At 56.7% G+C, this 15,663-nt stretch overlaps 1 protein-coding gene across 2 annotated transcripts; it reads right to left on the reverse strand.

Annotated features, from left to right (window-relative positions):
• Window positions 1–2,365: 2,365 nt before the first annotated feature.
• MMAB (metabolism of cobalamin associated B) lies at window positions 2,366–15,239 on the reverse strand. Of its 2 annotated transcripts, none has more exons than XM_060612520.3 (9): window positions 15,084–15,239; window positions 13,876–13,937; window positions 10,892–10,985; window positions 8,980–9,037; window positions 6,723–6,795; window positions 6,396–6,493; window positions 5,938–6,002; window positions 4,107–4,166; window positions 2,366–2,712 (listed from the first exon to the last, which is right to left on the reverse strand). In XM_060612520.3, exons 1-9 carry the CDS (start codon window positions 15,197–15,199, stop codon window positions 2,613–2,615), a joined length of 726 nt encoding a protein of 241 aa, XP_060468503.3. In that variant the 5' UTR covers window positions 15,200–15,239; the 3' UTR covers window positions 2,366–2,612. The 2 variants fall into 2 exon arrangements, with proteins under 2 accessions (XP_060468503.3, XP_060468504.3); XM_060612521.3 differs by having other exon boundaries at window positions 2,603–2,712; window positions 6,686–6,795.
• Window positions 15,240–15,663: the final 424 nt, after the last annotated feature.

A 15,663-nucleotide genomic window follows, 5' to 3' on the forward strand; every position in this document is an offset into this window, starting at 1 on the left:
ACATCAGTTAAGGGAAACTGGGTGGAGAAATGAGACAGCAGAATCTATTAGCGTCTGACATTGTTCTCAGCGGCCCAGGTCGTGATTAAAACGACTGTCAAGTGGCGGTGGAGGGAGAGACACAAGGCCCCCTGTCCTGAGCCCACACCTGGCTGCAGACTCCCTGAGACAAGGTGCTTCCCCTGAGCCTCGGTTTCTTCCCCTGCAGAGTGCCTGTTTCAGGGCTACTGTGAGCTTTGAACACAAGGGTCCGTGGTACCCCTGGACCGGGCCCGGCACACAGTCAACCCCCAGCTCCTCTCTGGCAGGAGTATTAAATGGGCCCCGAGCCCCGGGTCTGGCCCAGGGGTAGGCAGGTGAGGTACTTTAATGGGTGCCAATGAATGGAAGTGCCCCAAACCCCAGGAATCAAGGGAGGTCAAAGTTTCATGTGATATTTTAAAAGATTAAAAGGATGCAAAAGATCTATGATCGAGGAAGCATCACCGTTTTTTAAGTAATCTCTGGGTCCAGCGCAGGGCTGGAACTCACGACCCGAGAGCAAGAGTCGCCTGCTCCACTGACCGAGCCAGGCAGGCGCCCCAAGACATCACAGTTTTAAGTAAAAGCGGCCTGCTGGTTTCTTTCCCGACCCCTGCACAACTGCGCGGGGCGGGGGCGACGGCTCGTGAGCGCCGACAGCAGCGTGCGAACAGATCAGGCAACGCGGGCTTCCTACTTAGTCGTGTGTCTGGATGGCGGAGCTTTTGATGAACTTTCCCCCTGGGTTTGAGACACAGGAGGAGATTTTGCCGGGTGCACGCGGGGGTGCGCATTTCTCCTTTTGCTTCTGGCTCCAGCGTGGCTTTGTGAGGCACTGCAGGACAGCAAACGTTTCAAACTGATCAGTCCTCTGGGTCCCCAGAGCAGGCTCGCTCTGTTTTTCTCAGGTTGGCAACACGGGAGGCAGCCCCCGAGATGCCAAGTCTGCCCTGCGCCTGGGCCGTTTCTCGGGGAGTGCGTGCCGGCCAAAGACAAGAGGCGGAGGCAGGGCCTGGGAACCGGGGGTTAACTCCAGGCGCGCGACAGCCTCTCCCCGCAAGGGCTGGCGGGGACGGGATTTGGCAAGAGGCAAGCTGCTTTGTTTCAAAGCATCATTTTATGCTGCATTTCAAGGGCTTCTCCTGTCCTTTTCCAGGGTGTCTGATCATGGCTGGGAGCGTTTTGGTACGTGTGTCCTGCCCCTTCCAGGAAGACTGTGAGGATGGGGCAGAAGCGGGGGAACGAGTGGTTCACCGCAAGCTCTTGGGGCCAGCTCCTCCCCGGCCCGGCCCGAGTGCTTGCGGGGCAGTTAGCCACGTTAGTCTCTCCTGAAATGCCGGCGCTCTCAGCGTTTCCAGCTCTGCACGGACGCTCAGCACCCGCTGGGGAGCAGACCTGGCGCTAACCACTGGGCGGGCGGAGCGGGGCAGGCCTCGGACACGGCCTCTTCCGGGAGGGATCTCACCTTCGCCCACGCTCACCGGCACCTCAGCCACCTCCCCGCCCAGGCTCAAGAGGGTTGCTGCAGCCTGCCGGGAGGCCGAGGATCCAGTGGGATGAAACGTACCCGTTCCTGCAAAATGTGCAGGCAGAGTCGTAAGAAATGAGAGCAAAATTATACATGTGACCGATCATTTTAATGTTCGCTGACTCGCTGGCAAAAGGAGGACAGCAGAGTGACCAGCCTGCCTGAAGCGAGCCGGTGCCCGATGTGAAGCAGGGGCTCCGCAAGTGAATGATTGCTGAGCCGAGTTCACCAGGCATCTTGGCCCTGACAGTTAGCGAGAGCCTGGCCTTCCGGAGTCATTTCCCGCAATTAGCAGCGCGCGATCTTCACGTTCTCAGGGCCGCCTCCTCGCCCTGCATAAATATCCCCTTCCCAAGGACACAGCTGGCACTGGCAGTGTCATCTCGCAGTGGGAGGGGGCGGCGGTGACAAGAGAGATAAAATACAGCCATGGCATGGATCTCAGAGGCATAAACCGGCAGAGAAAGAAATCCTTCTCCAAGCCGTGCCGTTCCTCGGTCCCTCTTCCCTGGACCCTGGTCCCTCATCCCTGAGTCCGAAGCAAGTCGTGAGGCCTCACCTGTCAGTGTGCAGCTGCCCTGCCCCCACACGTAGATGGGGATGGTGGCTCGGAGGTGACCGAACTTCCAAATCCCGCCTGCCTTCCCCTTTATAAACGTGACATTTACAGCCCCTCTGGCCCAGCTAAATCCCAATTACATTTCCCAGGGTCTCTGGCATCGTTCCAAATCTTCATGCCACCTGAGCCAGCAGGGGAAGGGCTCTCTTACCACATGCGCGCGCACACGCACGCACGCGCACACACACACATACGGCTTAAGCTTTTCCCACTTTTAATTTTTTTCTATGTGGCTTTTCACTGCTGGGATCACTTTGCCTTATTTTCCCCCATACTGAATTCATTCATTACCACCTCCTCTAAGACCCAGGAGAGCCTAGCGGGGAGGACAGGGGTCTCCTCCAGCCCCCCTGGGTGAGATCTTCAAGAATCAGGACAGGAAGGACAAACTCTTCACCTCGGAGGGCTCTACAGATCTCCCCCTTTGCATTATTTCCAGGTGCCTCAGGCTCGGTCCGACGGGTCATTTTTCTTGTATATTTTTTCCTGATTCCCCTCTTTCATGGCTGCGTATCTGGCTAATGTGAAGAGATAGTCGCTGAGTCTGGAGGGACAGAGAGAATGATCTGAAATGAGAGATCAATGCTAACTGGGTCCTTCCCATATTAGCCTTCAAGGAGGAAATATAAATCACACACCCCAGGAGCATCGGGCGGGATAGCGGGTGCTCGGCCAACTTGGGCTTTGATGGATGACACTCCAGGCCAGCTTCTGTGACTGTGGCGCCGGGGCTGGGGCAGTTCGTGCCAGATGAGGCCGCTACCCCCGCCGGACCTCACAGGGCTGGTGGCTTTGGGCCACTCCCTAGATTGGTTTGCGTACCTTCCGTGACCAGGACCGAGACACCCAGCCCGCCCTTAAGGAGCCTGCAGTGAGTTCACGAAGCCGCCCACCTTTCAACCGTCCCCCGCTTTTCCTTGTTTTCATGCCGAGCACTGCCCACCACCCTCTTCCACCTCTCCAGGCCCCAATCTTACCCTCTGCGGCCAGCTCCATGCCGGGTCCTGCTGGAACCTTCCCTGACCACGCCCCCACTGAGATCGAACCCCCCTCCTCCTGATGCCTGGCCATCTCTCTGGGGGCAGGGTTTGGGGGCAGTGGAAGAGACTCTGCTCTGGGTGTCTCCCATTCCCGGAAGGTAGTGACATGCTTGTTTCCAGTCTGCCTAGCGCTACCCTCCTTGCTGAGGAAACGAACTGGCTTGGCCCACACAACACTACGGGAGGACAAGGCTCCCCAAAGGCCACTGCTGTGCCGATGAACGGAACCTTCCTCTCTCCCTTCAGGCCCAGCCACCTCCCAGGAAGAAAGGAGCTGATCAGGTCACATCCCAGGGAGAGGAGTGACCTCAGTGAGGGGCGAGACCCCGGCTGTGAGGTCGCTTTCTGGAAATCCAGGACAGCTCCCAGGGGCCCCCTGGTTCTCAGTCTGCCCCTGGGCCCTGACCTTGCCCACACTGGAACTGCATGAGGCAAGGCTGGAATGGAACCCAGACGAGACCTCCTGGGGCCAGCCCGGCTCACTGGCTCCTGTGCCGGGGCCCTGGGCCCTGACGGCCCTGAGCTGGCCTTGCCCGGCTGTCTCTTCTCAGTTCATACAGCCCTGGAGTCTTGTGGGGAGGGGCTGACAGTGGGTCTGACCCCTGCCTGAGCTCCCTGGTCACTCAACCCGAAAGCGGGCCCCTTCCTGCTGCACTGTCCCTTTGTTCTTATGTTGCGTCCTCCTGGTTTTCACAACAGCCTCTCCCGACACCTTCACCTCACCAGGGACAGGGACGGTACCTGCCTCATTCTCAGCTGCATCCCTGTGCCCGACACAGCGCCTGGCACGTCGCCGACCCTCAGTGGATATGAACGTGTGGGCCCCCTTCTCTTATCGTTGCTTCCCACAACGTGCCTAGTTTTACTGAATGGGACTCTCCAAATTCCATCAGAGTACCTGTTTAAAAACTTGGCCACGTTAGCGTCCGTCTCACCCATCTGGACAAGAGGCACCACCCTGGAAGAGGAGGAAATGCTACGTCGCATACATTACGGGATCGACACTCCAGGGGACCCAGGGCTGCGTCCCACACCGGCACCTCAGAGCCTACAGTGGCTTGACCTGGTGCCCTTGCCGGCCTGGGCGCAGACATCCCTCCGGACTGCTGTCTGCTGAGCACTGGTGACGGGGCGGGCCCTTGCCGGGCCCTTGACGCAGGTCACCTCCACCACATAACCCTTGCTGAGAGATGCTCTCCCCAAAACCGAGGCTCTGGCTTTGTGTCCCCTGCCCAAGGGGTTTCATCATCCCACATGCACGTCCCCACCACCCTGCCTGGTGCATCCTCTGCTGGACTAGGCCCCCTGCCGGGCCTTTGGGTCTCTCCGATTGTTTTGGTACCACGGGCATTGCCGACACGGATGGTTTTCTACAAATGATGAATTTTTTCTTTTGAAACTGAAGCTCTGTTACGCGGGGCCCCTTTGGGAACCACTTGGGCCCACGGGCCTTTCATGAGGGATGGGACCTTTGTGATGTGGGGCTGTGGACAGAGCTCGGGTTTGGAAGCAGACCGACCCGGGCTCAAATCTGGACTCTGCCATGGACCACTCAGGTGACCGCCCTGGCCACGAGGTCGCCTCTCTGAGCTCGTTTCCCGACTCCTGTACACGGGGGGCTGCCACCACCCCTCTACCAAGGTTATCCTGAGGCATCAATGAGGTGACGATGAGAAAATATCCAGCACGGCCCTGCCCATTCATCAGTGTAGGGCTTCACTTCCATTTGTCTGGGAAGCTGGGTGGCAGCTGGCATTACGAGTGGTGTAAATGGAGATTTTGCAGGGAACTCTTCTGAAGTTTCTCTGAAAGGCCGTCAGCTTTTAGGGGTCCTTCCTCTTCCTGACTCGGAGGTGTTGGGGCATCGGGTGGCTGGTCTGTTGAGAGCTTCCACCTGCCCCCCACCAGCCCCGCCGCCAGCCCTGTGGGTCCCTCTGGGCCCTTCTTTACCCAGCAGCCAGCAGGGTCCCTTCATGTCACTGCGTGGCCTAAAGCCCACCAACGGTTTCCTATTGCTCTCGGGATAGAGGTAGACCTCTCTGTGCCTCCGAGGCCCTGCCCGGTCTCTGGCCTCATTGTGCCCCACGCCCTCTCCCTCTGGACCCAGACACTCGGGTCTCCTTTGTGTCCGTTCAGTACGGGCTGCCACCTCTGCCCTTGCTGTCCCCTCGCACTGGACGCTGTTCCTCCCCGCCCCCCAATCCTTCAACCCCTGGCTCACGCAGTGTGACTGGGAGAGACCCTCCCTGTGTCCACTCCACGTCCCTCACAGCCCTGACCACGGCGTGGGGCTCGCCACTCATTCCTGCCCAGCTCCAACTACCCCACTTACATTAACCCCCAGGGATGAGGAGCCAGGGCACAGGGCAAGGAGGCCTCCCCCGAATATCCTTTTGACTTTCATAGCACGTGAGTGTCAGAATTATAAATAACCAGCTAACCCCATCAGGGACTCCTCCTACCCTGTTCACCTATAACCTCTTGTTTCTCCATAAGCTCTGATCGTGATGTGGTTACATCATCTGTCATTTGTCCGCTCGCGGGTCACTGTCTCCCCTCGGCTATGCAGGGCTCTGAGGACAGAGACCCGGGCTGGCTGGCGTCCACCTGGAACGGTGAAGGTGGCAGGTGAAGGTCTGCCGATGGGTGGCTGGATGGCACGGGGCCGACCCTCCTAGGCTTGCCTGCTGCTCTGGCCAGGCCCCCGCCCTCTCCCTTGGCCCCCTTACCGTCTCTCTGCTCGGCGGCACACGGCCCGACAGAAGTGCAGCGCGGAGCTGCTCTTGCCTCCCGACTGAAAGGAGAGAGCACTGGCTGGAGCGGGGCTGGGGGGGGGGGGGAAGGGGTGGGGAGGGGGGGAAGGGGTGGGGGTGGGGTGGGTGTGCCCACTGTAGACAGGGAGTCCCCTGGACAGATGGACCGACGGATACACGGGACCCCGCCCCCGCCCCCAGCCAGCAGTGTTCTGCTTCCGGGCCCCTGCAGAGGGGCGCGTCCACTGGGAAGCCCCCTCCAAAGTGGGCAGGGCTGGGGAGGGACCAGGGAGGGTCCGGAGGGGACTTGGGAGGCCGGCGACCAGCTTCTGTCACAGGCAAAAATTAAAGAGGGGGCTTACTCCGCACCTGTGTGTTTCTGTGAACACACTTGGCCTGTGGCCACCCCTAGGTTGACACCGCCTGGCACCTACCGGCAGGATAAACGCCGTGAGAGGGGGGAGCTGGCTGGAGTATCTGTCGATCCACTGCTCCAGCTCCAGGATGGGCCCCGCCTCGAATGCGGCACATCCTGAGGAGCCGAGAAGCAGGAGGACACGGCCATGGGGCCCGTCGCCCCCCAGACCAAGGAAACCGCCCCCATGTCCCTTCCACCCCGGGGGGCTCTGCAAACCACTTCTGCCGGCTTGGGAGGGCCTTCCTTCTCGGGGTCTACGGGCCAGGCTGATGGGGGTGCCAGGGGACGCCCCGGACAGGGTCCCACCTCTGAGCACGCGCGGCAGGTTGGGAGAGAAGATTACTTAAGTGAGCCTCCCTGGCCGAGGAGCGCGGGGTCGCCAGGGCAGAGCCGACGTCCTGCAGCGAGCACTGGATCTGGGGAAGCAACGGGGGGGGACAGTGAAGACCCATTCCTGGCGGGCCGGGCGGGGCTCACGTGGTTCCACGTGCAGGGGTGCCCTGTGACACGAGGAGGCGAGCGGGGGCTGCCCTGCTGGGGACTGGCCGGATCTTTAATCAGCTGGCATTTAAAGGTGAATCGGCAAACTCTGTCTGAACCTTTGGCACGTCTGCCTTGGACACCAGCTCTGTTGAGCGGGGGCCCTGGGTCCCTTGGGGATGCGAGTCACACAGACGATGAGCGTCAGGTGCCCAGCGACAGTCAAGAGGTAGCTTCTCACCCCGCTCTCGTCTCCGTCAGGCCTGGGCCCCGGGAAGTCTTTCCCTTTCCTCTCCACTGACGGCTTTGGTTGTCTGACCTGTGACAGCCGGGCCGAGACACCAAACGTGACAGTGCTTTAAAACTAAGCCATAAAGGACAAGTATGTACGAGAACATGGTCGACCCCTGCGTGACAAACGACCCACGGGCGCCCGTGCCAGTGAGCCCCACGAATGCCGCCTCCTTTATGGCCGGCCAGAGTCCGCTCAAGCTGGGTGGGGCGCCGTGAGGTGGGTGGTGGTCTGCGACCTCTGCTGAGATGGCGACTGTGACAGCGTGCCGGGAGCAGGGCGCAGCGGGAGGCAGCAGAGGCCGCCCACCCAGCCGTGAGCTGGGACCCTCCTTGGGCTGCCGACCGGCAGAACCTGGGTGGGGACCTTGGCCACCTGGCGTCTCGCAGGCTTCGAGCGGGAGGCGGGGTAACGGTAGTGCCCCCCTGGACGGCCAGCTGCAGCACTCACCCCAGCACTGGAGGGGGCGGGAGCCAGCTTGGGAATCAGATCCCAACTCCGCTGATTCCCAGCCCCGGCGCCTTGGGCAGGCGGCCCTTTCCTTTAGGAGTTTGTTTTGCCCCAATAACGTGCCCGTTAACCTGCAGGTCACAGGCTTCTGAGGAGAGCGGTGCACGGGCCCAGCGAGCAGGGACCTGGCGGGGCTCCCGGGTGAGAAGGTCACAGTCTGCACCCTCGGGATGCCCAGGCCAGTGGGGAGACAGACGGATCAGACTGTGTGACACTCTTTGTGGCACCTGCCGTTAGAGGCGGGGCCTCCACAACGGGGGTTGTGCAAAGCTGGAGGAGGCAAAGCTGGAGGAGGCGCCTAACCGGGCTGGAGGCCCTGGGGGACGTGACGTTGGAGCTGGGACCCAAAGGACAGGGGCCTAAAGCATAGGTGGACTCATCACGTCACTGCCCCCGCCCCCCCACCCCCGCCTCAGCCTTTTCCCTCTGGAAACCCTGCAGAGATGAGCACAGCATGCGGAAATGACGCCTGCTGAGGTGAGAACTTCTTCACTGGGAGGCTGAAAACCACGCTGGCGGCGCATAGGAGGGCCTCATTCACAGAAAGTTCCGGCACTTAAGGCCCTCCCACCCTTCTGTGGCCCCCTCACTGCCCTCCGCCTGCTCCCAGGAGGCTAAGCGGGCCCCAGCCTGGCCTGGAGGACTGAAGCAGGCTGAGTGTCCAGGAAGCAGCTTCTACAGTCTCAGGTCAATGTGTAGACTGAAACCTTGGACACGTCCTATGCATCCGAGGGGATGTCCCTGTCTCCACTGTTAAAGTCCTGTCTGTGGGTCAGTCTCCATGCTTCCTAAGGAGAACACTAATACTGAAGGCCATAAGGTCCCCTGGCCTAGGGCTTCCTGAAGCTGGTTTTCCCAGGTTTCTCAGCCTCGGGGCTGCTGACATTCAGGCAAGGGGCATTCTCTGTGGCAGGGGAGGCCCTGGGCGTTGTAGGACGTTTAGCATGTGCATCGCTGGCCTCTACCAACTAGATATCAGGAGCCCCCGAGCCCCCCCCCCCCCCAACCCACCTGTAACCACCAAGAGTAATACCAGACATTGCCGTGCGTCCCCTGAAGGGCAGAAGCACGCTGGGTCAAGTCCACTGCACTTTACATTCCCCCCCCCCGCCCCTTGGTGCTGTTCTCACCACTCGCCTGGGAGGGAGGATGATCTCTGTGTCCCTGTTTTGCAGGTGAAGAAACAGAGGGTCCCAGAGAAACAGTGAGTAGCCCCAGGTGACCCAGAGAGGAAGTGACGGTCAGATGGCAAATCCAGTTATGGCCATCAGGCCACAGGGATACAAATCCCAACTTGGGATGAGACACTGCTACTCACTTTCTGCAGCTCTTCAGCAAACGGGTGGCCTTTTTCTGCGACTAATTCCAAAGCAAACCTATGAGGAAAAAGAAAAGAATCTGCGTCTCACATCACGTCTGTGGGCCCTAATTCAGCTCTGACACCACAGGGTTATTTTTCTTGCTGACAGTGAGAACATCATAACCTTTCATTTGGTTAGGGGTGTTTGTTGCTCAAAATGCCTTTCCTTATACTCATTACTCATCCAGTCAACACTTCCTTTCTCAGTGCCTACTCTGGCCAGGTCCAGGCAATTCAGCATGAGTACAAGGGACACAGGCTCTGTTCGGCAGGAGGCCGAGGCATGAATCGGGTATCACACGACTGAACGTGAAGTTGCAAACTGAGGTCAGCTCTCTGGAAAGGGCCAGGGTCCTGGGAACCTTGGCCTTGGCTGGAGTTCAGGGAGGGCTTCCTGGAGGAAGCAGTGCTGGAAGTGGGACTTTGAAGGCTGAGTAGTTCCTGGTAAGGCAGGTGGGATGGGGAAAGCCAAGCGCCCCAGATGCAGGTCAGGACCCCAGCTCCAGCCTCCCTCCAAACTCTGCCACTCTCTTTACCAGTCAGGGGCCTGGCAGGGAAGAGTCGGCAGTGCATTCACAGGGTTCCTGGAGGAAAGGCTGGCCAGGGGACTATTAACAGGGTGTGAGAAAAGTTATGGAATGACAGTGGGTGGCAAAAATTAGCACAAGCAGGGGCCTGAAGGGGCGAGGGAGGGTCAAAGGTGCTCCAGACCCGGGAGAGCTGGATTCTCGGTGGGGCCACCGCCAGGAGCCATGCAGCTGGCTGGGCGAGAGTCACTGGGGAATGGGGGCAAAAGTGTTCCCGCTCCTCTCTCTACCAATGTCCCATCTCCTGCTGGTGCCTTCCATTGGCTGGACCCGCCCGGAAGACAGAGGAGGGGACTGGGGTGAAGTGTCACCACGCAACAGAGGTTGCCTTCTGGGCACAACCAGTGTATCGTCTTAGCCTGCCTTACAGTCAGAACTAAACAGACAAACGTGTTAATTTGTCATCTAGCGTGGGTCTCCCGTTTTGGACTGCAAGGAACAACTCTGTGGGCCGGACACAGCCTGCCCTCCGCAAAGCGACATCCTCTGGCCTGGCACCAGGCAGGTGCCCGGGAATATCCTCAGGGAAGACATCCCCACGATGCAGCCAGTTGTAGACCCTCCTCGGTGCTGCTCCTTCAGGCTCCCGCCACCTGGAGGGTGCCCCTCTACTGTCTGCTCCCCCAGCACCCCCAAGACTGTGGGCTCCGTGAGGCACGTGGGCTGAGGCTCTCTGCCTGGCACATGGAGAGGCTTGCTCTCCGACAATCCACAATCGAGGCGTCCCCAGTCTCCTGCCCCCCTGCCCCGGACTGAGGGATGATGGCTTGCTGATTTGCTAATCCTAAACAGCTGATGCCAGAACTCCCCGTCCTTCCCCCCTGCCCATTTCACCTTGTGTCTGCCTCTTCCACCTCCTCCCCCCACCCCCCGCCTCCCCACAGGCACCAAGGGGTCTGCGTTCTCTGCTCCGCTGGCAGACCACCTGCACCTGCCATTATCCATCCTGAACACCTCACCTAGTCGGGCCCATCACTGGGAGGTGGGAGCCGCACACCCGTACTCGCCTGAAGAGTGGGGGAACCAGGGAAGGAGGGGCATGGCAGCTCCACATGGCGTGGGACGGATGCCAGCCAGGAGCAGGCAGGGCCAGAAGGGAAAGGCGCCTGCAGCCCCCGGCAGCCTTGTGGAGCTGACCACGTGCCCGTGCCTGCCAGGCCGAGGCAGGTTCATCAAGAGTTGGCCGCCCCCCGGGGCCAGCCAGCACTCTCGAGAGCTTCCCGTGAACTACGTTACTGGTGCCGATTCAAACCCCGCCTCAAGGCCAACCCCGTCTGCCTTACCCAATGGCTGAGCTTAATTCATCTGTAGTTCCCAAGGCTTCAAACACTTGGTCATCTTTAGGTCTCCTTTCTCCAGTGAAGGTGCTAGAAAACCCTATGAAAAAATGTTTAGCCACCCAAATTAAGATTTTTTATTTTTCCTGGCATGCTCTTTTTTTAAAAACACTTTCCACCTGAAGGATAACATATACACAGAAAAGTGCTCAAATCCTAAGTATATAAGTTGATCAATTGCTCCTACCTGAATATACCTCTGTGATCAGGACCCAGATCAACAAGTAGAGAATGATCAGCACCCCTGAAGCCCCCAGGCACTCCCTTTCATTGCTATTCCTAAGGGTAACTTCTTTCCTGACATGCTTTTATTTTATTCCTAAAAATCATGTACTAATCATTTCGCTAAAGAAATAAGACACATAAAGGGGCACCTGGGTGGCTCGGTCGGTTAAGCATCCGACTCTTGATTTCAGTTCAGGTCACGATGTCATGGTTTGTGAGATGGAGCCCCGTGTTGGGCTCCATGCTGTCTGTGTGCCGCCTCCTTAGGATTCTTTCTCTCCCTCCCTCTCTGCCCCTACCCCACTTGCGTGGGACGACTCTCTCTCTCTCTCTCTCTCTCTCTCTCTCTCAATAAATAAACATTGTTTTAAAAAAGAAATAAGACATATAGGTACATATTATAATTATATTTCACATAAAATCGAAGTCCTCTGTGGATCTCTGCCTAGGTCACGATTTCCCACCATGTTCCCTTAACCACGGAGATAGAACAAATCTGCTCCCGACAGCCAGGAGCCAGCCTGGCGCTCACAGGCAGGCTGTGGTGTTCCGTTGGGACTCAAACACCTCTGTGGAACACTGTCTGGTGGCCCCCACTCTGACTGTGACACAGCAATCCCCAAACAAGACCCCCCATAATCATGTCTGAGCACAGAACACTGTCCAACCTGTAAAAATGACCAAACATCCCCATTCTCTGGCTAATGCGAGGGACTGCTGCTTCTTTATCAATGACAGCTTTGGCCTCTCTTTGTCACACCCACCTTCTAGATAAAAAATGACTGAGATACCCAACTAGAGAATTAGCCCTGCTTCCTGACAGCATCCAATCCAGAGTAACACCCCACTTCCTGGAATTTGCTCCAGATCACCTGGCATAAGCCCAGTCCTATAATGGGTCCTTTCCAGTATCTTCTCACTGAGCCCACGGTGTGCCATGTAATAAGCTAAGTGACCCAACTTGACTAGACTGTCCCTGGGGGTCTCGGCTGGAGGGCATGCCTGTGCTTGTTCTCTTTCCCTTTATTTATTGTGGTAGTAGACACATAACATAAAACTTAGCATTCGAATCATTTCTAAGAGTATGGTTCAGTGGCATTAAGTATATTGTATGCATATCTTTTATACTTTTACGACATAAGTACATACTCCCCAAAATATATGTAAACTAGTGACCTGCACAGATTTAAAAAAAAATTTTTTTTGCTGTTTATTTATTTTTGAGACAGAGAGAGACATAGCATGAACGGAGGAGGGATAGAGAGAGAGGGGGAGACCCAGAATCCAAAGCAGGCTCCAGGCTCTGAGCTGTCGGCACAGAGCCCGACGCAGGGCTCAAACTCACAACCTGTGAGATCATGACCTGAACTGAAGTCGGATGCTCAACCGACTGAGCCACCCAGGCGCCCCACCTGCACAGTTTTTTTAAGTTTATTTGTTTACTTTGAGAGAAACAGAGACAGTGCGAGTGGGGGAGGGGCAGAGAGAGGGGGAGAGAGAATCCCAAGCAGGCTCCCACTGCCAGCGCACAGCCCAATGCAGGGCTTGATCCCACAAAGCCATAAGATCATGACCTGAGTCGAAACCAAGAGTGGGATGCTTAACCGACTGAGCCACCCAGGCGCCCCAACCTGCAATTTTTTTAATTAAAATATTTAAGTAGGGGCACCTGGGTGGCTCAGTCGGTTAAGTGTCCGACTTCAGCTCAGGGCATGATCTCACAGCTTGTGAGTTCGAGCCCCGTGTGGGGCTCTGTGCCTACCGCTCAGAGCCTGGAGCCTGCTTCAGATTCTGTGTGTGTGTGTGTGTGTGTGTGTGTGTGTGTGTGTGTGTCTGCCCCTCCCCACTCATGCTCTGTCTCTCTCAAAAATAAACATTAAAAAAAATAAATAAAAATAAAATACTTAAGAAATCTCTACACCCGACATAGGGCTCGAACTCAGGACCCCAAGATCAAGAGTCGCATGCACTTCTGAGCCGGCCAGGCGCCCCTGCAGTTGTAAACTTTAGAAAATATGTCACACTGATATAGTCTACATCTCACTTTTTTCTGTCCAACATTATTTTCAGGTATTGTTTACATAAATATATGCTCGTTACAAAAAGTCATAGGATAGAATAAAAGTATGTGCCATAAACAATGAAAGCCCTTCTGTTCATTCCCCTCTCCTAAACTCAATCTCTCTCCCAGGTAGTACTTCAAGATGTAACCTTTCAGCATATTCTATGCATATCTGAACACATATACATATATACGCATAACACACACACTTTTATCCAAGTAGATTTCAATTATTTGGATTGCTCTGCAATTTGCTTTTATCACTTCATATATCTTAGGCATCTTTCATTTCATATCACATTTGATGATATTTATTGACACCTGTTACATTATTTTTAATGTTTTTAATGTTTATTTATTTTTGAGAGAGAGAGAGAGAGAAAGAGAGAGAGAGAGAACACAAGCAGGGGATAGGTAGAGAGAGAGGGAGATACAGAATCTGAAGCAGGCTCCAGGCTCTGAGTTGTCAGCACAGAGCCCGACGCGGGGCTCGAACTCATGAACTGTGAGATCACCGGAGCCGAAGTCGGACGCTCAACCGACTGAGCCACCCAGGTGCCCCTGTTACATAATTTTTAACGTATGCAAACAATTTGGAAGAACTTTCAAATGGAGTTTTTTGCATGTTTCATCTGCCGCCTACCTTTGTCTCCTGTTTTGGTGTATATCTTGGGGATCTTGGGTGTCTTCAAGGAAGGCTGTGGCCTAATGAGACACAGACATCAAGAAGTGGAGAGTGGGCATGACACCTCCTTCAGTGGGTCACATCTTGCCCAGTAACCTCAGAGGCAGCACTTTACCCTCCTCTGTTTGGATCTCATGTTGGCATCATTTTCCTCCCTTCTTCCCAATTCAGTCCGTTGTGGGCAAGCTCTGTGTCCTGCCCACATCCATTATCTGCAGAGTAGCTCATGTAGTGCACTGCTCAATGCACATGCTCAATAAATATTCACTGAAAGAGTTTACTGGTCACTTTCCATAGTCTCTGCACTGTGCTAAGTGGATTACTGGCATTATCTCCTGGAATTATCCCATAGGCACTACCGGTGACCTTCCTTTTACTGTTGAGGAAATTGGAGCTCACAAGATGAGACTCCAGGTCCCTGAGGAAGGAAGACACAGGGCTGGGATTCATGCCCAAGACTACCTTACTCCAGACCCCAGTTACCTTTTACCCGACAGAAACCGTGACTTTGACCCACCCAAACTCTTATCCTCTACTCTACCCAGTCAGGGCTGCTTGGAGAAAGTAATCTGGGCCATGTCCCTTCTATGAAGCTTCACGTATCCTCAGGAATGAAGACCTGGCAAAACAGAGTTCTAATTCTGGCATTTTCAGATAGCAACCTAACACCTTTAATGCAGGCTTTGACACGAACATGTGGCATCACGAGGTGATCCAAACGTTCAATTACTGGATCTAGGAGAGTATATCGATCCATGATAAATTCATGGGAACATGCGGGTTCGGAGGTCTGGGAAGGGGAGCAAGTTTCAAGGTCGGTGAGGACGGCCACCTTCAGATCGTGTTGGTGTATCTCTGTGTCTTAGGAAATAGGTCAAAATCTGAATTGAGGCCCACCCGACGGTGAGGCGGGGCAAGATGGCCCTCGTGGCGGGCCAGGGACGTGCCCTGCCCTGACGCACGACAGCCGGGCTTCGTTCGGACTTGTGCAAAGAAATCTTGGGTCTCTGGCTGCCACGGTGCTCACGTGGCCAAGGTGACGTCAGGACTAAGACGTGTCACCTGGCTGTTGCTGCGGCGACCTCACTGCGGTGTGACGTCACCATGGCGACGACACCACAATTCACGGCAGGTGTCCGAGTTACCCTCCCCAGCCAGGCACTCACCCGTCCCCGTCTTCCACGCCCTGGGGGCCGCGGCTCTGGAAACGGGGACACAGCAGCCTGCCGGCGCCGAGGCCCCCGCGCAGGCCAAGGCGGGCTCCCAGTCCCCACACAGCCATGCGCCAGGCAGCTCGTCAGGGGCTGACCCCGCCAGGCTCCCGTCCAGGTCGCGGGCGACTCCACCTACCTCCGGCCGCGTCACCGTTCAGCCCCCATTTTCCATTGGCTCTTGGCTCTCGACCCAGGGCGGGACACTCCCAGGGACTTGCTTTCCATTGGTTCGAGGAGGGGGCCGTCGGACAGCTTGGTTGCGACACCTATTGGCCAATGTTCAAGCCAATCGGTAAAGGAACGCCCAGTTTGCGTGTTCTGATTGGCTGAGCGGAAGGGCGAACCCCTGTTGGGGTGGCGCCCGGGGGGACTTGGTCCCCGAGCCGCTCTGGCTTTCGCTCACCGGTCCCGCCGAGGCAGGTGAGCGCCTGGGCTCACGGGGCTGGGGGCGCGAGGTTTGAGGCTGAGACTTTGGGCCGGGCTCCCGGCTTCTCTGGCTTGGTTTCTCCGACTCTGAGAATCCGTCCCGAGC

This window comes from Panthera onca, chromosome D3 (genome assembly GCF_046562875.1).
Source record: "Panthera onca isolate mPanOnc1 chromosome D3, mPanOnc1 haplotype 2, whole genome shotgun sequence".
Lineage (NCBI taxonomy): Eukaryota > Metazoa > Chordata > Mammalia > Carnivora > Felidae > Panthera > Panthera onca.